The following is a 24,261-nucleotide window of genomic DNA, read 5'->3' on the forward strand; positions in this document are numbered from 1 at the left end:
TATATAAAAATTTTTCAGAGTTGGTTGGCTTCTCTTGAGACCTTGATATTTATATACAATTTCCTTATGTATTGGAAAAGAACTATTGTTCTAACGAATTAAAAAAATGTAGGAGAGCATCAGGAGAAGCCTCATGCACAGGAGAAAAGTTTTTAAAAGATAAATGACCAACAGCATAGAGTATTAGCACTTCAGTCACTCATCAAAGCTTTCAAGCAAGAACTGATTACAACGCAGCACTCGACAAAGGCTCATTTGAGACAGCTGATGTTTGACAGAAAGTTGAACGGTCAGGTTTACTACAAGGCTTTTTCTAAGCTCTATGCCTGTTATGAGTTAGATCATGAAAAGGAGTATTTCAGGGCCGTATTCACCTAAAGAATTACCATGTCTGAAAAAAGATTTAACACAAAGCCCTCTGTTTTTACAGGGGATTGATATAAGAAATATCTATTTAAAGTGATTCATCTTTCTACGATAGTAGAAAATAATTGTTTATTATATTTTATTATTATATTTCCTAATGTTTCTCAAATTGAAAATCATGCAACAAAATTCTTTGAATTCTTTGTCAGGAAATTTTGACACAAATGATTAGACTACCTTTTATCAGACAATGAAAAATTTAAATGGTAAATCATAAACTCTAAGTACCTGGCACATAAATATACATTGGATGGATAGATGAAAGAGTGAGGATATGCCTAGCACATTTCCTCTTTCTCCTTTAGCTGCCAGAACTGAATTCAGAACTGAATTCAATGCTTATGTACAAAACCTTGCTTGTGCTTATTTTTTAAAAAATCAGTCAGTATGATTGTCTCCAGCAGTGTTCAACTGCAAGGCATGGGCATAGAGAAGGTGAATAGTTTGGGTCAACAAACTGAATGCAATGGAGGAAGACAGAGATGAAGGAGTTTCAAGTATTACAAAGAAGTGATAATGACGAACCTTGAAATTTAAATAGGACACGGAAGGAAATGAAGACTGGACACAGGAAAGGGTAGATGAGGTCAGGTGGTGGGGGTCAATAGATTGAAGGGCATGATGAGATAAAAACAAAACGAAACAAATTGAGCACTGGTGACACTTGAGGAGGTAAGTGAAACAGGACGTGTTCATCAGAGCCAGATGTTTGAAATAAAAATATATAAGGTGATACAGTTTCTATTGATGACCAGATCTAAGTATGGTAAACAAAGAGAAGAAAAAAATTTTTCTCTAGTTGGACAAGTCTAGGAATTGAGAGAATTATCAAGAATGATAACAGGAATGCTGACAAGAAGAAGTTCAGGTATTATTTACAAGTGATAAAATTTCAGAGAGTTAATAGAACACAAGCTTCAAAAGATCTTGCCAATCAATTGCATTAGTAGAGAATGGTAGAAATCTGGTTTAATATCAATAACAACTCAGACCCAGTCCCTTCTGGACCACCCAATACCTGGAAAACTGCTAGGGGATTTTAGTTGACTTCTTCAGTTCAATAAAAGCCAATAATAAAGTTATAGACTACAACTTAGCACGGCATCAAACAAATTTCCACTGAAGTATTATGCTCGATTCTGGGTCCCTTTAGAATGGGCTAGGTCTAGATACCCTATCATATGAGGAACAACGGAAGAAATAAATATACTTGGTTGGAAAGGTAAACAAGACAGTTAGGATTAAACAAATAAAAGACTAAAATGCAGAAAAGAAGCTAGTCTTATTTCAGGTAATTCCAAGGCCAAAACTAGAACCCAAAGAGAGCAAGTTGGGAAGAAGTACTTTTTTTTTAAATTTTATTTTATTTTTAAACTTTACATAATTGTATTAGTTTTGCCAAATATCAAAATGAATCCACCACAGGTATACATGTGTTCCCCATCCTGAACCCTCCTCCCTCCTCCCTCCCCATACCCTCCCTCTGGGTCGTCCCAGTGCACTAGCCCCAAGCATCCAGTATCGTGCATCAAACCTGGACTGGCAACTCGTTTCTTACATGATATTTTACATGTTTCAATGTCATTCTCCCAAATCTTCCCACCCTCTCCCTCTCCCACAGAGTCCATAAGACTGTTCTATACATCAGTGTCTCTTTTGCTGTCTCATACACCGGGTTATTGTTACCATCTTTCTAAATTCCATATATATGTGTTAGTATACTGTATTGATGTTTTTCCTTCTGGCTTACTTCACTCTGTATAATAGGCTCCAGTTTCATCCACCTCATTAGAACGGATTCAAATGTATTCTTTTTAATGGCTGAGTAATACTCCATTGTGTATATGTACCACAGCTTTCTTATCCATTCATCTGCTGATGGACATCTAGGTTGCTTCCATGTCCTGGCTATTATAAACAGTGCTGCAATGAACACTGGGGTACACGTGTCTCTTTCCCTTCTGGTTTCCTCAGTGTGTATGCCCAGGAGTGGGATTGCTGGATCATAAGGCAGTTTTATTTCCAGTTTTTTAAGGAATCTCCACACTGTTCTCCATAGTGGCTGTACTAGTTTGCATTCCCACCAACAGTGTAAGAGAGTTCCCTTTTCTCCACACCCTCTCCAGCATTTATTATTTGTAGACTTTTGGATCGCAGCCATTCTGACTGGTGTGAAATGGTACCTCATAGTGGTTTTGATTTGCATTTCTCTGATAATGAGTGATGTTGAGCATCTTTTCATGTGTTTGTTAGCCATCTGTATGTCTTCTTTGGAGAAATGTCTATTTAGTTCTTGGGCCCATTTTTTGATTGGGTCATTTATTTTTCTGGAGTTGAGCTGTAGGAGTTGCTTGTATATTTTTGAGATTAGTTGTTTGTCAGTTGCTTCATTTGCTATTATTTTCTCCCATTCTGAAGGCTGTCTTTTCACCTTGCTAATAGTTTCCTTTGATGTGCAGAAGCTTTTAAGGTTAATTAGGTCCCATTTGTTTATTTTTGCTTTTATTTCCGATATTCTGGGAGGTGGGTCATAGAGGATCCTGCTGTGATGTATGTCAGAGAGTGTTTTGCCTATGTTCTCCTCTAGGAGTTTTATAGTTTCTGGTCTTACGTTTAGATCTTTAATCCATTTTGAGTTTATTTTTGTGTATGGTGTTAGAAAGTGGTCTAGTTTCATTCTTTTACAAGTGGTTGACCAGATTTCCCAGCACCACTTGTTAAAGAGATTGTCTATAATCCATTGTATATTCTTGCCTCCTTTGTCAAAGATAAGGTGTCCATATGTGCGTGGATTTATCTCTGGGCTTTCTATTTTGTTCCATTGATCTATATTTCTGTCTTTGTGCCAGTACCATACTGTCTTGATAACTGTGGTTTTGTGGTAGAGCCTGAAGTCAGGTAGGTTGATTCCTCCAGTTCCATTCTTCTTTCTCAAGATCGCTTTGGCTATTCGAGGTTTTTTGTATTTCCATACAAATTGTGAAATTATTTGTTCTAGCTCTGTGAAGAATACTGTTGGTAGCTTGATAGGGATTGCATTGGGAAGAAGTACTATTGAAAAAACTTCTGCCACTCAAAATCTTTTGAAGCTTTCATCTCTCCGTCCCTAGCAGGATTCATGTGAAAGTGAAAAGTGAAGTCGCTCAGTCGAGTCCGACTCTTTTCGACCCCATGGACTGTAGCCCACCAGGCTCCTCCGTCCATGGGATTCTCCAGGCAAGAATACTGGAGTGGGTTGCCATTTCCCTCTCCAGGGGATCTTCCCAACCCAGGGATTGAACCCAGGTCTCCTGCACTGCAGGCAGACGCTTTAACCTCTGAGCCACCAGCAGGATTCATGTAGCAAAGTGAAAGTGAAAATGTTAGTAACTCAGTCGTGTCTGATTCTTTGCTAACTTATTTGGGGCCCACCAAGGCAATGGCACCCCACTCCAGTACTCTTGCCTGGAAAATCCCATGGGCGGAGGAGCCTGGAAGGCTGCAGTCCACGGGGTCGCTAAGAGTCAGACACGACTGAGCGACTTCACTTTCACTTTTCACTTTCATGCATTGGAGAAGGAAATGGCAATCCACTCCAGTGTTCTTGCCTGGAGAATCCCAGGGACAGGGGAGTCGGGCATGACTGAAGCGACTTAGCAGCAGCAGCAGCAGGCTCCTCTGTCCATGGAATTCTCCAGGCAAGAATAGTGGAGAGGGTTGCCATTTCCTCCGCCAGGGAATCTTCCCAACCCAGGAATCAAACCCGGGTCTCCCACATTACAGGCAGATTCTTTATGTAGAGACTGTAGTAATATCAGTTAGACATAACATAGGGGAAAATGCCTGCACAGTTGCAAACTGGATGTTAACTAAGAATGTTTCTAACCCCCAACTCTTTAAGATTTGGTGAATTTGGTGTTTATTTGTTCCCTAAGCAAAAGATCCCTGTCTTACACTTCTCTTATACCTCCCACAGGTCTATGCACAGTTTTTGTACAGTTTGTTGATAATAATCCAGCCTGACAAGGTCAAGGGACAAGAAGTATGTAGCAGAAAAGTGCAGGTAGATCTAGAGGATTTATATCTGGTACAACCATTTATGTGACCTTGAGTAAGTTACTGAATCTGAGTCAAAATAGCTTCCTAACGTGTGAAATTGGACTTTACCATTGACCTTACAGAACTATGGTTAAGTGGGGTAATGTATATATAGAGTGAGGATTAAATGAGCTTATATATAGTGGTGTTTGTTAGACAAGACTCTTGAGAGTCCCTTGGACTGCAAAGAGATCAAACCAGTCAATCCTAAAGGAAATCAATCTTAAGTATTCATTGGAAGGACTGATGCTGAAGCCAAAGTGCCAATCCTTTGGCCACCTGATGCGAAGAGCTGACTCATTAGAAAAAACTCTGATGGGGGAAAGATTGAAGGCAGGAGGAGAAGGGGACAACACAGGATGAGATGGTTGGATGGCATCACCAACTCGATGGACATGAATTTGAGCAAGCTTCGGGAGATGGTCTATGGGGTCGCAAAGAGTCAGACACGACCAGAGTGACTGAACAACACATACAGCATCTGACACACAGTTGGGGCTTAATTAATGATTGCAATTGCTGTGTGTGTGCGTGTGTTTTAAAGCAGTATTGATAATCTTGATCTTAGCTACTGACTCTCTGTCAGTATTTGAATGACAGTTCTAAGAATAAGGAAGATGCCTTTATTGGTAAAAGAGGTGGAAAATGGCCGTGGTTTCCTTAGCTGCTGCTGCTGCTGCTGCGTCACATCAGTCATGTGCAACCCCACAGACGTCAGCCCAACAGGCTCCTCTGTCCCTGGGATTCTCCAGGCAAGAACACTGGAGTGGGTTGCCATTTCCTTCTCCAATGCATGAAAGTGAAAAGTGAAAGTGAAGTCGCTCAGTTGTGTCCGACTCTTAGCGACCCCCATGGACCGCAGCCTACCAGGCTCCTCCGTGCATGGGATTCTCTAGGCAAGAGTACTGGAGTGGGTTGCCATTGCCTTCTCCGGCTAGACCCCACTAAGGTCACTCTGATTGGATCACAAGTTGGTAAGGGCAATACGCTACAATCTACTTACAAACTTTATTAACATTCATTTTTAAAGTGAAATCTTGCTTACCTCTCATTTTTCTATTGAAAACTGTGTGTTCACATCATCAGAAGGTCATAGAATTTTAGAGGTAAAAAGTTCAAATAGGGTCAGGTCCCCCACATTTTCACAGAAGAAAAAAAAAGCTACAAATATTATACCACCTGCCTAATAACCCATATTCTTCGTAATCCCAGACTAACTGAGTCTTATTCTTAATTTACCTACATTTTATGATTTACGTATGACTGTCTGCATAAACAGTGAGGAAACAGATGTATTGAAAATCAGTCTTTTAAGAATAACAGCTAACATATTTAAATGTGAATAGGTTTTGCTTTAAGAACTAATAAATAAGAGTTATATAGCTTTCATAATATCCAAATAATAAATTTTTGTTGCTGTGGTTGTTAATTAAGTAACTTATCTGAGAACAGTTCAAAACCTCCAATACCTTATTTGATACTGGGACTGGGAAACATAATTTCTCAGATTGAGACATCAAAGTCATAGTCTCTTTACTGTTCATATAAACTTGCCTCATTCTTTCCTTAGTTGAGATCTGTCGAGAAGTATGTTAAAGAGGACTTTCTTGGTGCTGATCACATACTGAGGAAAGGAAAGATACATGAAAGGTGACAACTTATTAGGATTTTAAAAATTGTTGTGGCTACAGGCTGAATCAGTCAACAACAGGTAAATTAACAGATGGCTGTTTAAAAACCCCTATAGTTAACTCTGTATTTGTAAGTATATAAAATTGATACTTTTCTCTATTATGATAATGCAACCAACCAAGTACAAAGATACAAACGTATGCTAAAGTAAAGGATACCAAACCTATTCCCTAAAAAACTACCTAAAAATCTATGAAACAGGAGTTCACCTGATCCCTCAACTCCAGACAAATAGTTATTTCCTCTTTCAATTTTTGGTGGCATGTTTGGCAGATTCAATTACTAAGATTATTGGGCACCAAAACCGCTTTTGACCATCTATGTAGACTGAAAGGCAAATATTGGAAAAGTATCAAAGGAATCAGTTTCCATAGGTGGTTTTACATGACTGACCTAATATGTTTCTTTTATAGTTTCTCTCAGCATTTTACTATCAGCATTTATTAAAGAGAAAAATATGCTACAAATGGCATAGATGACATGATTAGCAAAAATTCTTCAGAAACAACCACTAATATAGAAATTATCAATACTGATGAAGCAATTAAGAAAAATCTCTTGAGATCTTATCAATTTCAGGAAAGAAGAAAAGCAAATGATATGAGGGGGTAAATTACTTTAAAAAATATTTTATTTGGGGAATGTCATCGTTTTTGAATTTGTTTCATTAGATAACTCATGTTTAGTAATCTATATATATAAATTGAATCGAGTATCTCTGGTAGTCTGAATTTCCTAAAATACAAAGATAACTAGCCATTGGAAGTGAATATTTGCACAAAACTATACATGGGAGTCACACAAGAGGTATGGATTTGGCAGTACAGCACAAAGGGGTGAAGGCTTGGTATGAAGCTCAAACTTTATATATCTTGAGAATGCAATAATTCTTTTAATTCTATGACTCTCAAAATCAAGATCCCTACAATACTCAAAGCACAGAGTTCAGGAGAAAGACCAAGGAAAACGCCAACAGAGTAATAAGAAAAGTCTAGTGAATGAGGAAAATGGGATTTGATAAAAACTTAAGTGAGCTTTTGGACTGCCATGTCAACAGTATCACCCTGCACTGTTCTTTTGTAACAGTCTTCATGCAGACTGTGAAAACAGACAACTGTATCTGAGTTAAACACATATTTCTTGAATAGTGTTAATTGTTAATAGATGAACGTCACGGAAGTAAAATTGTTTTTACACAAATGCTTGATTCAGATACAATGCATGCACCTCCAGACAGTTATGACTGCAGTACTAGGTAGTAGTGTGGGAAGTATCCAAATCAGAGTTTAAAAAGCTTGTAAAGTGGGAATTTAAAGTTATATCAAAGAACACTTTTAAAAGGATAATTGTCTATTTTAAAAAGAGTAAAAAATGTATTGCAAACAGTTTAGTCATCATCTATATACAGACTGGCTTCTTTTCTATTGAAAGAGGCCATCACCTTTTATTCTCTCCCTCTTTTCCTTCCTTTCAGTACTATTAGGAAACTCTTTACAAGTGCACCCTTGGACAATGCTGAGCAGTAATTATGACTTGCTGACGAAGAGATATGAACAATTACTGAGCCCATTTTGAAACCCTACACTAATAAAGTCATTAGATGCTGCCCTTGCCATGATCCTTCTAAAAGCTTCTGAAGTTACAAGAACACACAGCATTGTTTGCAGGGACAATTGCTGCTGGCAGAATGCAAACCTTGAGTTAAACCATGCTGCAAATTGATCTTGACATTCTGTTAAGACCGCCACTAAAAATCAAAAGCAGAGGAGAAAAGGAGAAAATGAGTGGGTAGGATGTAATCATGGAACAGGAGGGGTTCCTCCTCACCTTCTCTCCTCCCTCTTCACAAAACAAACCAGGGAGAAAATGACAAACTCTCCTGGTGTTTTGGAACCTTTATTTTAAAGCATTAATTAAGCCTTGACCTGGGATGTTTAGGATGGCAATACATTTCCTTTATAAGGATTTGGAAGGAAAATGTGTCATAAAGGAAATAAAGGAGTTTGGGGAAAATTATATGGAAATCTGGCATGAAGGCACTCTGGAAGTCTTAATACTCTGACCATAACATGTCCATCTGTTTTTATCAGCTACTTTGCAGAATCTATATCTTTTCGTAGGGAAGCAGCTGGAAATTAACACTCCTTGTGTCCCCCAAGGAGACACCACACCTGGGCTATATTTGCTGGATTAAATGGAAGCATAGGGTTAGAGTAACATGGTCAGCTAGCTTCAGCCAGGCATGAACCAGCAAGTAGTTTGGAATTAAGGGTAAGCCACTGTGATATGGCTAATTACTGAGATGGAAAGAGCAGGCAGACAACCTACTGATAATAAGAGATTTAAGCCAATTAACTCTTGCCAAAGATTAAGTAATGTGGAAAACTATTACTTGAATATCAAGGCTAACAAGTACCTGTCAGCACAGCAGTGTAAGTCTACAGTGACCTATTATACTGCACCCAAGGGCATTAAGTTCAAAAGCTAACATTGATAGGCAATAGGATTGTCTGTGAACACTGGTACTAACTGTGTAATGCTACATATGTTACACGTAACCTGTGTAACCCAGGCTCTGTCAGTAATTCCTAGGGTTCTATCTGCAGCTATTCTGAACGCCACTTAGAAATAGTGTGCAATGCCTAATTTAACACTTCGTGGCATGTACACTGATGTGACAAACATTTTTATCTCAGGAACTTACATATAAGCAGCTTGTTCTTCAGCACTCATACATTGCTGATGACCCAGTTTGCACTATCCTGGTCAAATTCAATGTTTAAATTTTCCAGAATGAGATAATCTAAAGCAATATCTATACTGGATGTACTAAGACATTAGCCACATGGGCCTATTCAGAACAAGTGATATCCATTAACTTACTTATTACTGGTTAATATGGGTGGTTTATTGTGCCACACGTATTACATGGCTTTCCCTGATGAAACAACTTTGGTCAAGAACCTGTAGTTCAACACCAAGGGCACTCACGTGTCAATATTCCCACTACCCAGTCCCAAATAGCTCTAATAGAGCTTTTTATATAGTTCTATGTATATTTAATTATGATGGTGCCCAGATGGACCTTTGTCTAGCCTCTTGACATACTGTACCATGAGGCAAGTCCACCATTCTTACATATCCAATGGGCATATTTAATCAATGCCACCACCAAAGCAGAAGGTTCAGAGTACCATCCCAAATGGCCCAATTTGAGAGACCAATTGCTTTAGAGGTATCACAGAGACTTGGTGAGTCTGGGGGAGAAACTTTGGAACCAATGGATAAACTCATCTTGGTTAGAATTCAATCCTCTTTCCAGATGGCCAGCAGGTGCCAGGGGCACTCGAGCTGAGGCCACAACAGCCTGGGGTACTAATGTTAGCAGATGATGAGGTATTCCTTCCAGCTATTTTTAGTTCATTCTCCAAGGAGAAGACTTTTGAAGGCTTTTGCTTTATTATTCCTATTAACGGCTGTTGGGGAAAATCATACAATTAGAGGGATATGGTAGCATCTCCGATGATATTTCCACTATCCAAGCTCATCTCTCTTATTCATTATGTTTCAAAAATCCTATTAGAGATTATTGGTTTAATCTATCAATAAAACACATATTTTAAAAGGTACTTTAATGCATTGACATTACAGACATAGCTCCCTTGGGAAGCTGACAACCTAACAGGGAGATAGATAATAAACATTCCATATAATGAATGCCATCAGTACAAGTTAGTACAGTGATACTATGGCAGTATACAGAATGCGCCTTTTTACCGAGACTGAGGCAAGGGAAGAATGGGAGTAGACGCAAGGCTTCCTAGAAGTGATTTGTGTTCTGAATTTCAAGAAATTATTCTCTCATAGACCATCCACTCACTATATTATGCTAAAAATATTTTTGTTGTTTATGTTTATTAGTTAAATCTACCATGGTTTTATACGTGTTACAAGTCCAAAGGGTTCCTGATCTCTGCTCCACTGTCTGCCTATAAGCAGATGCCAATACCAGCATGAATTATTGACAAAACAACTTCTTGAGATCTGTCTATCCTGATTGGTTGGCCTTAATGTTCAATTTGGTTCAGACCACACTGGATTACATTAGCTGGCCAACTCCTATTTTTTCTCTCCTCCATAATTCAGATAGCTAATTATGAAGTTTAAAGTACCAATATCCTTTTGTAAGAATAGCAACTCAGTAAAGTAAGAATGCTGCTAATATTAAAAAATCTCTGAAGAGTGAAAACCTATTATCACCTTCTGTGTGCCATCTCTTTCAAGTCCTTCCCTTGCTCACTCAGGTAGAGTGACTCAGTATGAATTTCATCTAAACTCCCAAGGCACCCTGTATATATTTCATATTACATATTAGCTCTTATGTCAGTCTTACCTACTAGACTACGAGTGTTTTAAGCATTAGCACTGTATCTTTTCCAAATTTTCATCCCCAGTGCATAGCACTGATCCTGGTTCATATTAAACATTCAGTAAATGTTTGAAAAGTGAAAGTGTTATCACTCAGTCTTGTTAGACTCTTTGTGACCCCCTGGACTGTAGCGTATAGCCATTTCCTTCTCCAGGGAATCTTTCTGACTCAGGATTGAACCTGGGTCTCCTGCACTGCTGGCAGATCCTTTAAAATATCTGAGCCACCAGGGAAGCAATAAATGTTTAATAAATGAATAAACACGGAGCAATATATACCTTTCTTAAGATATTTTAGCCACTTCCATTGAATTACAAGATCTCTTTGTTTACTATTATCTATTTGGTTTTAGCTTTTTCTTTACAGTTATATCCTACTGTTTTTATCAGGATCATTGTTTTACTGGATATTTGGGAAATTATATCCTCTAGCACCTTTCAAGACTAACAAGGGCTTTCTGCCTACTGCTTTAAGAAAAAATGGCTCTGAAATGCAACTATACCTGGCAGCCAGTAACACTATATAGAATTTTCTAAGAAAGAAACTTCCATTTAGATATACAATACTGAAATTATAAGCAACATTCTTAAGTAGAATTAAATGAATACATTCAATTTGTCAAATTCTTATTGAGTTTCTTCCCCAGAATTTTGTAAAGTGCTTTGTTTAATGAGACAAATAAAATAAGTCCTTCCAGAAGATCATGATTTAGTGAGGGAGAAAAGAGGCAAGTAATCACTACTGTTAAAGTCTGATGTTTTAGTTAATATTTGGACTGTTCCACGATCAATCTAGAAGTTATTCTAATTCATTATACAGATATAGATTGGTTAACTTAAGTATTCAGCTTAGAAAGTTAATAGAATCATTTTGGAAGGGGGAAATCCAAACCATCTATATCTTCAGTGGTATATACCTGTGACATTCTATAGAAATCTGTTTCTTATTTATTCTGGTTTGTTAATGAAATCAGGCATTCTGGATTGTTAGCAAAACCAGGATATCTAACTTATAATATCAATTCACATTCATATTCTTATAACTTAACCATTCACTTAGTTCAATATCCTTCACTTAAAACAGAAGAGATTCACAGTAAATTATGGAGGACTAATGTTTCTGTAGGTTTAATCCATGTATTTCTTAAGCAAAAATAAAATAGTTTGGCAAGTCCTTTCCTGTCTTGGGCATCAATGTCCCCAGCCATCATATCAGAGGACAGTCTCATAAAACCACTAAGGAAGCATCCAGACTAAACAGCTTATAGACATCACAGATATGGAAACTCAAACCATCACAGAGACGGAAACTAAAACTTTTATTTAGATGAATCTATGGTAAATGGTAAGAAAATTGTGGCTAAAGCCAAACTCTTTTGGAGGGTAAAACATCAGCCTAAGTAATTCTCTTATAATTTTGTATATCAAAAGGAAATCTACTTTTACTCTTTTGGAGTAAAAGTATGGAAGTATGGAATGGAAGAACATTCCATTTCAGCAAATTTTCATCTTGTGTTTGTAGAATGTGAATTTTACCATAGGCCTTAACTGTAAAAATGAGCAGCTGTACACAAACAGTAGCAACATAATTTTACTTATTACTTTATAGAGATAAATATAATACCTTAAAATAGTATTTAATTTGTAATATGGATAGAATTTGACTTTGAGTAAGGATGCCAAATATTTTAAATCCCAGAAATTATGTTTTCTCCACATTGCCTTTTTTCTTGTTCCTATGTTTATTAAATTCCTAGATGTTTCTATTTACTGTTTAATATCATTTCTTTTTATTTTCATAACAGTAACTTAATAATGAGATGCCACATAAATGTAAATTGAAATATCCTATCATACCTCATAGTTGGTCTTGCAACTCCTTGAGAAAGAGCTCTAAAGCCTTAAACAAGGCCTTTATTTTGTGTTTCAAAAAAGTGTCATAAGGAGTTAATAGGACACAGCTGTACTGGCTCTTTCTAATAAGCAGCTTCTGTCGCTTTGGTCACCACAGGTGTCTCTGTAACCTGCAAACTCTTATTACTAGTGTATCAAAGTTGTGCTACTTAACAGACTTCTTTAGTAAAACATAACAAAGCAATTACATGGCTGTTGATTGCCAGTCATAAAAAAAACCCTCAAACACTGCTTTTCAAAAGAAACTACACTGCAATTTTTTGTCATTGTAAAATAAAAGGAACTAAGGAATTAAATGGAGGATAGAACAAAATAACAGCAGGTAGCCTGCTGAACTTAGCCACTACAGATGGTTTAGAAATAGTGTTTCCTTCTCCATCAAGTTGTGGATAAAAGGAAAGGAGGAGATTCCTTACTGCCAGTGAATGGCAAAAGATTTAGCCAAGTCTCCAGTCTATGTATTTTGCCTCATGAAAGACCTTCGATGCTGCATTTTTATCTGTTTTTGGCACTGCTTTTCATCACCTTTAACTGAGTGTGAATAATAACCTGATTTAATTTAAACAAATACAGGTGCTAAAGGTTCTTTATTTATGTATAACAGGGAATATTTCCAAGGCAGAACGAAGTCATCCTATGAAAATTCCTAACCATTTACTTAAAGAAATGAAGTATTAGATGAAGAAATTGCTTCAACATTCTTTTGCTTCACTTTTAAGGGAAGAATCATCTTTCTTTTCAGATTCATATTACATAAAACAAAGTCTGAATGGTGAGCAAAAATTCAGTGAGCCATAAAATAATAAAAAGACAAATCAGATGATTTCCAATTGTTCTACAGTCATTTAAATCATGTAACTACAATAGGATTGCCTTGAAATGAATTAATTTAATTTCCATGTTCATAAACCAGGAGGCTGTGATTATGATTGTGTTAACACCACCCAAAGTTGCATCACAGGATGTTATGGCCACATGTGTAATTAAACACGATGAAATATATTTCAGATGGTAAACTCAAATAGGCAAAATATGAAGAATTATTCATTACTTACAGATATTATGATTAACAAACAAAGTAAATTTATCCTGACAGCTAGGAAAGGGAATTTTTTTTTCCTACTGAGAATATGGATGTATTGCTGGCTGTGTGCAAAAGAATGTGTGCAACAAAGCGATTACATCAATTAGCATATGCTAGAGTTAAGCTATTACCAACTCCACTGGACTGGTCCAGAATGTCCTGCCTTCATCACTGGAATTATTAAGAAAGTAAACTTACTAGTAGGATTATACATTAGATTTTCCTTGTATTTCCTGAATATTATTCGAAACAGATTTTTAACGTTCAACAACATATTAGAACATTAGAAAATACAGTACAAAGAAACATGTTTTATTATTGAAAAAAGACAAGAACAATGTATTTTGGTTTTGGTTTTTGGGTTATTCCTGAATTTAAGAAATCTTTTATTAGTTAAAGTATTTTTTCACAATTGTAAATAACTGCATATATTAACTACAACAGTTTTTATCTAATTAAATGTAATAATAGAAAAGCTGAGGATGAAAATGTTTATGATGATAAATCAAATACAATGATGACTTAAAAAAAAATAAAAGCCCAACTTATAACTTATGAACAACAGTATTACCTTGCTCTGTTGGCATCCTTTGTCAGATCCCAAGCCCAGGTTATAAAATTTTGACTCAGATAAGAGACAATAGATTCAGCACAAAGCATTTGTGAGCAGAACACGTTGGTTAATACACTTTCATCATGGTGGAGGTAGATAGCAAGAAGCTTTCTCTGAAAAGAGGAGAAAAGATTGATGAATTAAAATATCCACTAATGTAACCTTTCTTGAATTTTGAAAGGCACAATCAGTCAATACAAACAACAAAGATAAAAATTAAATGTTATTCCCTAAGAGTATCTGACACCTGGAGCTCCTAAAGCATCTACTAATATGAATACATTTTGCTTCGGATGATTATACTCTGTCTTACAGACTGCTGTCACAGATTCCTGTTAACATGTGCAAGCCTATCTCAAGCATGAATCAAAACAGGATTGCATTTTCTTTAAAGGAAATGTAATTACAATTCTTCATATTTAGTACATACTTTATAAGTAAAGGAAAAATTAATTCTGAGCTATTCAACAATACAGAGAAAAAAATACCGATTAAGATTGAATGCGAAAATCTCCTCTTACATATTTTTTATGTTTTTAACCTGAACACTGAAGAGTCTCTTCTACTTGAAAGAAAAAAGTCTGAAATAACTTTTGTTTTAGCTCCACAGGTAATTTCAAAGTCCTTAATGTTTTCCCATGTCAAAGTCCTTACTTCAGAACATGTGATTGATATCTACTTGCTATTTGAAAGGATGATAGAAAAATGTTTACTTCACATGAGTTCTTTCTAGTTTATATTTCAGAAAATATCCAATGTAGTTTCTCATATAGAAAATTATTCTTTCCTTTTTGCCTGATAAAACTTGCTTTCAGGAAATGACATTTGCTCTTTTAAATGTACCCTCTGTCATATCTAGATAATCAATAAAATAACTGAAACTAAAAACTGATATTGAGCAATATAATTTGCAAATCAGCTTTAACCACAACAATGGTTGTTAAAGAACCTAAATTGTCCTTAACTAATTTTCTGGTGCTACCCTATAGAAGAGCTGAGTTTAAGAACAGCCAGTTACCAGGAAATGGAAAGGTAAAATATTATGATAAATACACAAACTAATCTGTGAAAGTCTGGTGAAGGACAATTTCAAGGAAGCTTAGAGTCCTTCCCCTCATATTGAAAAAGAATGTGATGATGAAAAAAAAAACTGCTGTGTAGTAAGATGAACAAAAGAAGGGTTTTTATTATAACTCAGGGTTTTTATTTATTTAACCCATTCACAGAAGAAGGGTTCATGCTGATGAACATCTGATGCTTGGAATTATGTTGATAAACAATCCTAATAATAATAATAATCATTATTTTCTTCAAAGGAAAATTTTGTACTAGATGAGGGTAGCCAGAAGTAGATGCTTCCAAAATGAGTGTGTTAGTTACACACCCATTATCTACTTTAATCCCTAGAATACCACCTGTAAAATAGTATTCTTAACTTTATTAACCTATGAGGAAACTGAGCTTTAGAAACCTGACTTATCCTAAATTTCACAACTAATAAGTAAGTATTTTATCTGGGATTGGAATCCAGACTAACTGACTCCAAGCCTAGTGTTCTTTCTTTGATACTGCAGAAGTAGCAAAGAACCCAACTACACTACACTCCAGGCTTAGAGAGCTTGTAGAGTATTAAGGCACCAGATGCTCACACATCAGTACTTTTGGAGCCTCAGAGACAGCATGTAATGTGAATAAGGGCAGAACTCCTGAGTATAAGTAGCTCCAACAGTAGCTGCTTCCAGGTGTCAATTTATTCATTCAACAAGTATTTGTTAAAATATTCTTTGTCTCAGGCTCAGCAGGAAGCAGTAGTGATGAAACATCGAACAAGAAAGGTTTAGGGTTTTTTCATCTATGTTGACACCTGCATATAATAGTAGCTGGTATCTAGGAAGTCTGTAATCAGATACATTGTGGGAGAGATATTTATCTGGAAGATTCCTACTCAATCTTTAAGGCTCAAAGTAAATGCCTCTATGAAGCCTTCCCTGATTCTCCAAGGCAGTGTTATGTGCTTCCTTTTTGGGCCTCTATCTCTTCTGTTATAATTGTTAACCAGTTTCCCCTCTAAACAAAGTCTCTCAAGGGTAAGGACAGGATCTCTTTTGGTCTTCTTTGCACCCCTAAGTTAGCACAGGTCTCAGCATATTTGAGGAAAGAAACAGGAATGCTGGTATGTATCAACGACAGCCCTCTGGCAAAAAAGACACCAAATGGTAGCCAAATCACTTTTAGTAAACCCATCTAGAAGTCTCCTGCTTTAGGGGTGGGAATGTGAACCCTGCAGCACTAACAAGTCCTCTTCCTAGAAGCTCTCTAGCCCAACAGACAGAGAGATGTCAACCTCTAATTCTGCTTGACTGTATCTCAGCAACTACATTTAAAGAGACACTGGGAACAAGAGAGCCGTCCATTTTTGAATCAGCATATTTTTAACCAAACAATAGCAATGGCTATATCTTTAAAATGCTTATTTCTCTCAAGAACACTGCAATGGAACATTTAGACTTTGGGAAAGAGATTAGCAATTTACATTGCTATATCACTGATTTAATTTGAATGCTCTTCCAAAACAAACACACATATACTGAAGAGGCTACTAAGAAACCCAACATGGAGAGTTCCCTATAAGTGCAGCCGACCGTGTTGACTGAAACTAAACTTGGAAATCCAGGGCACTAATGCACAATATCAAGCAATAAAAAGCATCTCTTTAGCAATATTTAATTTAAAAAAAGAAGAAAGAGGCAGGCGAAGATCAGGCACTGTCTGTTTTGGAGGATCAACCATTCTGCATTTCAAAGCATTGGTCCCTGCAATATCCAGGTTACTGTGCTAGAATCTCGACTATTATATCGCGGTTGTGAGAGGGAGGGCAAAGATGTGTTTACTCAGTGATTAGGCCCTTAGAATAAGCCTCTAGCTCCTAGAGAGACAGCTCACCACTTATTCATTTGGACCAATTCACAAAGCCTAGGAAGATTAAACATCCATGCTGAGAAGACAAGCGAATGCAGACGGTGAAAAAGAAATAAAAATTCTTTAAAAACTCTGAGATGACTTCATTATTTTTCCACAAGGAAACTTTAGGAAAGTGTTTAGTTAGAGAAAAACCCACATTGACCTCTCTCTAAACCCTTAATCTTCCCTTTGTGGTGGCGCTGCTTTGTGGTGAGCGACTGGCTCGCCTCGCCCCTCTTTTCACTGGAAGCTGAGAGAAAAAAGGCTCTGGAGAAACAGTTTTCGTTACACGGACACAAACCCCTGACACTGTTAAACATGAGATGCCAGGAAAACACACTTTAAAAAAAAATTCTTACTTTAAGCTCTAAACTGTGAGAAAGGAGATGATACAAAGAGTATCAGAGAAGGATCTTCAGGTTGGGGGTATTCCCATAGTAGCTTTCAAAAGAAAAACTGAAAAATCTTAAAATAATCTTTTCTCCCAAACATAACGCTTTCAACTTTCAACAAATTTTTTTTCTTCTGCTATTATGACAGTAAAAATAGGTAAAATGTTAAGACTTAATAATATGAAAACGCTACTAAATTTTGGTTACCTAAATCTCTGATTAAACTATAGGCACCTAAATGAAACCCCCCTAGACTCAGATTTCTGATTACTTTATTGACTCAACTAAACACCGGCCAAAACAGTGAGAACTGGGTTGAGCATATCAGAAAACTGCTTTTGTGAAGAAAGGGCATTTAGTACATAGAAAAAGCATAGGAAAATGTTTTGTTTTCCATTACTATAACCATTTTTCCCTTTGGCCCATTAATAATTCAGTTCAACAACATTTACAGAGTGCCTATGTGTTAGGCATCGAGAATATAAAGATGAATAAAACAAAGTTCCCTTGCTCTCTAAAAGTTGGGGGTCTGGAGGGGATGGCAAATGCGGAAAGCAAAGTTTTAATTGCAGTGTTATATGAGAAGTAATAAGATCAGGGCATTTAAAGAATGTACATTTTATTTGTCCTTTCTAATTTGGCAGAGAAAGTGTAAGTCTGGTTGAGGAAAAAGGCAAGCAGCCTAGCTATATTCTCCTCAGACTCCCTCTTTGTGATCTAGGTTTTGGTAACACAGTTAAAGGAAAGCCTCCAAACATTAAAGTAACAGAAAAAACTGTGCTAAATCCAGTTTTGCCACTTAACAGCTGTGTGATTATGCAGGCAAGATGTAAAGATTGTGGATATAGTAGGTAAAATACCTATTTACAATGTGTGGCCCATAATAGGTGCCGAATAAAATGCAGCTGTTAGGTTCAAGATTCTGAAAATATCCATGCAAAATAAAGAATTTAAAGGCCATTTCAAGATAAATTATAGCCATAAAAATACAGTTTCTTCATTCCTCCTACTAGTGTTTGGAATGCTTAATTGTGTCCGCAATTTCAGGGCTTCACTAATCTTCATATTCAAATCCAGGTGCTAAGGTACTAAGTTGACCCTTAGAAAATGCCAGGGTGACAGCAACCAATGTGACCTGGCCCTGAGCTACAGTAGCTATTGTATTTAGACACTCAGCATCACCGAACTACAGAACATTAGGGCTGGAAGAAATGAGCTGGCTATGTCTCAAAATAAGCCAGGCACAGAGCAGACACTCAGAAAATATTTGCTGATGGACTGAAAAGAAAGTTGTCTAGTTTCTTTTTAGGTACCAGAATATCCATAATTTGTGTGTTCAATGATTTTAAAGTTGATATGACAAATAATTTCTAGAAATGGTATTTCATAGCTTTTTCAGGTATAAGAATTAAAATAAAAATAATTATCTTTGTGTAAATTGGGACCCAATTTTATTTCTCTATTTTCAGTTTCCCTTCTCCTTTTATATCATCGCCATAATAGTCAGAATCATCACTCTTCTTTTAAGTTTGGGGGTGGTTTACTGATACAAGCCACTGATAAAATGATACAACAGTAAACACCCTTTTATATTTTACCTAGATTGATCAATTATTAACATTTCGCCATATTTGCTCATTCTTTTCATGTTTCTGTCCCTGAAACATTTAAAGCTGCACATATCATGACACCTCCACTCTACTTTAGTGTCTGTCTCCTAAGAAATAAGGATATTCCCTTACATAATCATTATTTCTTTACTCACATCTAAGACATTTAATATTGTTTACAATATTTACAACTTAATATTGTACAATTATCTAATACAGAGTCCATATTCAAATTTCTCCAGTACCTCAAAATGACCTTTGTAGCTATCTTATTTATTATTTTAAATATAGGCTCTAATTAGTTCACGGCCAGTTCTAATTAGTTCATCCAGTTCACTGCCCACTTCCACAATCTTGTTCCTATATATGGATATTCATAGATCCAGCCAGCATTCAACCAAGACTCAAGCACATAGTAAGAACTTTGGCACAGCAACATGAAGCTACATTGTCTGGAAACAAATTCCTGCTGTGCCACCTCCCAGCTCTGTGACGTTGAGAAACCTATTTCTCTTTTCTGTGCCTTGGGTGACACATAGCTTTGGAAGTCCAACACTCTTAGATGGGAGTGGTGACATGACTACTATATAGAGGGGGTCCTTGGGTCTAGGCATGAACAACAGACAGGCTGCTTCTTTATGAAGGTGATATTTGAGCTGAAATTTTAACTTTAGGGTGATAGTGGAAAAAAGGAAGTGGAAAAGGATAGTGGAAAAAAGGAAATGAAGAGTGGAAAAGGCCCTGTGATGTCAATGGCCTGATATATTCAAAGGACTCCAAGCTAGTAATTTTGAAGAGTAAAGAATCAGAGTGCAGACTGATTTTGGAGCGAATTGTGACACTGTCTTTTTTTTTTTTGCTCCTAAAACTGAGTTCAGGGACCAACTGATAGCAACCAACTAGAGAAGTTCCGGAAGAAAACAGCCACCTAGTGAAGATGAAGAGATGCTAGGATGGTATCTTTTCCCTCTTACTTCCTAAAGCAGATGTTGGAATGGCACTCTTGAAGACACAGTATATGTCTGAGATGTCTTTGAGTCTCACACTGGGAGATTGCTCGTGTGAAAGTCATAAGTTAAACAAACAAACAAACCAAAAAGCCTAAAGCAAAATTAAACTCTCTTTGTAAAATAAGGTAACAAGTGTTCACTGGGTACAGAGCTTTATCAGTTTGCATTGTTCAAACTGTATTACTCAGGTCATAAAATATCTTTGAGAAAGATAAACATGTGTCTAAAGTTCTTATGAATAAGGAAATTGGAAGCCTGGGACTTCCCTGGTGGTCCAGCGGTTATGAATCTGCCTTCCAATGCTGGGGACACAGGTTTGACTCCTGGTTAGGGAATTAAGATCCCACAAGCCGTAGGGTGACTAAACCCACGAACCATAACTAGATAGCCAGTGTGCTGAAACTAAGAGCTGAACAGTGTGCTGAAACCAAGAACTAACAGTCAGAAATAAATAAATGTTAAAAAAATAAACTGGAAGCTCAATTGACTGGCTGTTACAGCAAACTGTTTTTACTTTTCTTTTCTGTGAAATATTTACTTATATTGCTTGCCCCTGCTGGGTCACTGTCCTCTTTTAATTGATCTTTAGAGTTCTTGATGGGGCTTCTTGTTCTTCATAAGTGTATATGCTAGAGAAATTAAGTTCCCAATACTTCTAATAAAGATACTGGGCAGGCCCTGCTTAACATCAGAGATACTTTGAGTTTCTTAATATAGTTATTTATAAAAGACTGTAAATGACAAGGCAAATATAAAACCAACAGATTCTACTGAAATGCTTCAGAGGAAAGAAAGGTCAGAACACATTAGTGTAGGTCTATGACAAAAGCAGTATTATTCTCTGTTTTGTTAGGCACTCCAAGAAGGGTGTGGGAGAAACAGGATACTAGAAGATACACATGTATAAAAAGGTATACAAAAGCTAAGAGGCTGTGAAACGCAGGAGTCAAAAAGTTTGTAAACTACACTGCGCTATTATTGTACTATGATTTTCTAATCATTGCCTGATACTCCACAATTACACATATACAAACATACACAGTTGCTCAGTCTCTGCCACCAATTTTTCCCTTTCCATCCATTCTATTGATACAAACTGCCACCACAATACTTATTTCTTTGACAGTGTCACCCTCTTCTTCAGCACTTTTAAAAGCTAACTACTACCTCACAATAACAATAGTCTTTAGCTGGTATTCACGGATTTCCATGTTGAAACCCCAGTCTACTTCTCTATTTCAGTCTGATTTCTTACTGCTCCTTTACGTGTACCAATTATGTAGGCCAATTCATCTCCCCTAGTATGTGCATCTGAATAGCTTGGTTACTGTGAAGGTAAGGATTCATTATTCCAAGGTGGGTTAATTGCCAAGGTACTTTAATCTCCATTTCAGAGAAAATTTTGGCTTATATAGTCAGTTTCAGGTTCCAGGTTCAAATCCAAATCTGCCTGATTTATTCAATGTCCATCTACTAAAAGCAAACAATCTTAAAGATGTTTCACAAACATTTTGAAGATGTTTTGCTTATTAATTTCTTGTTAACCTTGTGAGGTATGCGCTATAATACAAATTTTTAAGTTGATGCTCAGAGAGATTGAGTAACCTAATTTTAATAGCACATGGCAAGTAAATGGGGGCTCAGAATTAAATATAAGAATTCCCATTATTTTTCTTTCTACCGTACTCTTTATATTTAAATGAAAATGTTTAAGATTAGATATGGAACAAACTTCTTAAATTTATGAATGGAATACTTAAGAGATGCAATTTAGCTTTTTATCCTTTACAAATAGGTAGTATGAGTAACAGATACTTCCTAGGGACAAGGAGGGCTCCTTAAGAGAAATGATACAAATATGACTAAAGCCCACTAATAAAAATCAGCCTTGCTTTTCATATTTTAGTAAATTTTACCTACACAGCTTTTTGAATATGGTTATATGGCTCTCAAAAAATGGTGAACAGCAATAAATCGAGAAGAATGCTTCACACAGCAGCGTATCTTAAAACTAATTAATTTTAACTAATTTAAAAAATAATTTTATTATAAACATTAAAGATTTTTACAACTTTAATTAGGTAGATCTGATAACTCAGAGAATTAGAGGCAAATTCTAGATAAGCTAACTATATACTGTTTAGTGGAAATATCTAATTACAGAACAGCATATTTCGTATGGCTGCACTTCTATAAAACCCAGCAACATTTTTACTGATGTATATGTTTGGAGACTTTTCTTTTTTAAACCACATTTAAAAGTGCTTATTTTCAGGTTTAGGATTATGAGGTAACTTAATTTGCTACTTTAAATGTATCTGTATTCTTTTCTTTTAACAAACATTTCATTTATATGAAAACATACTTCAAAAATTATACTAGCATCATAGTTCTTATCTCATACATGTGCCAGATGCTATCCTAGCTGTCATAAAAAATTACTCTAAAGACACTGTCTGCCTTTAAGGAATTTAAATTGAAAGGAAAACAAAGACATGATGAACAAACTGCATATTTTCCAAAGCACAAATTGGTCTGTTTGGCTGATTTTTCTGGATGAGAGAGTGCTAGAAACTTATCAATTGCAGTTCTGGCTTCAGATTTGATTAGTGCTTATTTCTTTTTAAAAAACATTGACCAGGGATGGTTTTTAGGTTCTTAACTTGAGGAAGTAGAAACAGCACCACCTTGTTGCTTAGCTGCTCAGTCGTGTGCGACTCTGCGACCCCATGGACTGTAGCCTGTCAGGCTCCTCTGTCCATGGGATTCTCCAAACAAGAATTCTGGAGTGGGTTGTCACTTCCTTGTCCAGCACTACTTTAAAATGGGCCAATTTTTTAAAATGAGTGAAATAAAACCTGATAATGAACAAAGTACTGTTAGAGCAAAGCATTCATTTTAGAGCTATAAATGCTCAAATGGGTTCTCAAGATTCCTTTATGGAACTGTTCTTAAAGTTAAGAACAGTTTTTTATTATTTTTTTACTCATGTACTGCATAAAAAAATCAGTTTTGGTATTTTTCAGATTATTTTCCATTGCAGGTCATTATAAGATATTGACTATAGTTTCCTATGCTATACAGTAAACTTTATTGCTTGTTGTGTATCTATTTTCTGCGACCCATGGACTATACAGTCCATGGAATTCTCCAGGCCAGAATACTAGGGTGGGTAGCCTTTCCCTTCCCCAGTGGATCTTCCCAACCCAGGAATCGAACCAGGGTCTACATTGCAGGCAGATTCTTTACCAACTGAGCTATCAGGGAAGCATTTATGAGGAGATCCCACTTAATCCTCAAAACAACCATATAAAGTAAATACATATTATCATCAACCCTTCTTTTTTCTAGATTAGAAACAGGCTCATTACTTGTTTGGGAACACAGAGTTACTAAGTGGGAAATCAAGAATTAAAGCACTGGTTTCCTTAATTTATGTGTAATATTTGGAAACAGCACTGGGTCTGAAGTGAAGATCTAAGGAAGTATAACAAGATTACTGCTATCAAAGCCCAGTCTCCCAAAGGGCGGCTGGGAAAGGAACAATCTTTCACCTGGGACATAAGCCCTGGCACTGGGATTTTTACTGCTGTTGATTTTTAGTCACTTACAAATGTCTAATCATTCTCTGGGGGGCTTTGTGTTGTGAAGAGATCTCAGGGACAGCAGAACTGAGAAAGAAACTTCTTTAGGGGAAAAAGTCCCAAGGAATCATGGGTGTGGCTGGTGGTAACTTCTGCACTATAATTAAGGAGGCAAACCACTGGCTCTTCCTTATCTATAGATAAAATGTAAGCTTCATTCAACAAATATTTTTTAAACACCAGGTAATGCTAGAGCATCACAGACCCCTCTATGCTCCTGTTGATGTTCTTAGCCTCATCATACCAGGCAATCCAACTCTCTGTCTTGCATTGTTTCGCTCTCTGTCTTATTTTTTTTGGTTGTACCTTCCCTGGTAACTTAGATGGTAAAGAATCCACCTGCAATGCAGAAGACCCAAGTTCAATCCCTGGGTCAGGAAGATCCCCTGGAGAAAGGAACGACAACCCAA

The 24,261-nt window shown here is 36.6% G+C and overlaps 1 protein-coding gene across 2 annotated transcripts in view; it reads right to left on the reverse strand.

Moving 5' to 3' along the window:
* Positions 1–24,261, reverse strand: part of FAF1 (Fas associated factor 1) — a 497,001-nt gene that overhangs the window by 119,295 nt on the left and 353,445 nt on the right. For both annotated transcript variants that reach the window (XM_086387547.1, XM_086387559.1), the window contains exon 13: positions 14,193–14,347. In XM_086387547.1, coding sequence (XP_086243673.1) covers positions 14,193–14,347 — 155 coding nt within the window. The remainder of the gene's footprint in view (positions 1–14,192; positions 14,348–24,261) is intronic.

This window comes from Bos grunniens, chromosome 3 (assembly GCF_055505025.1).
Source record: "Bos grunniens cultivar Pamir isolate PY7600 chromosome 3, Bosgru_T2T1.0, whole genome shotgun sequence".
In the NCBI taxonomy this organism is placed as follows: domain Eukaryota; kingdom Metazoa; phylum Chordata; class Mammalia; order Artiodactyla; family Bovidae; genus Bos; species Bos grunniens.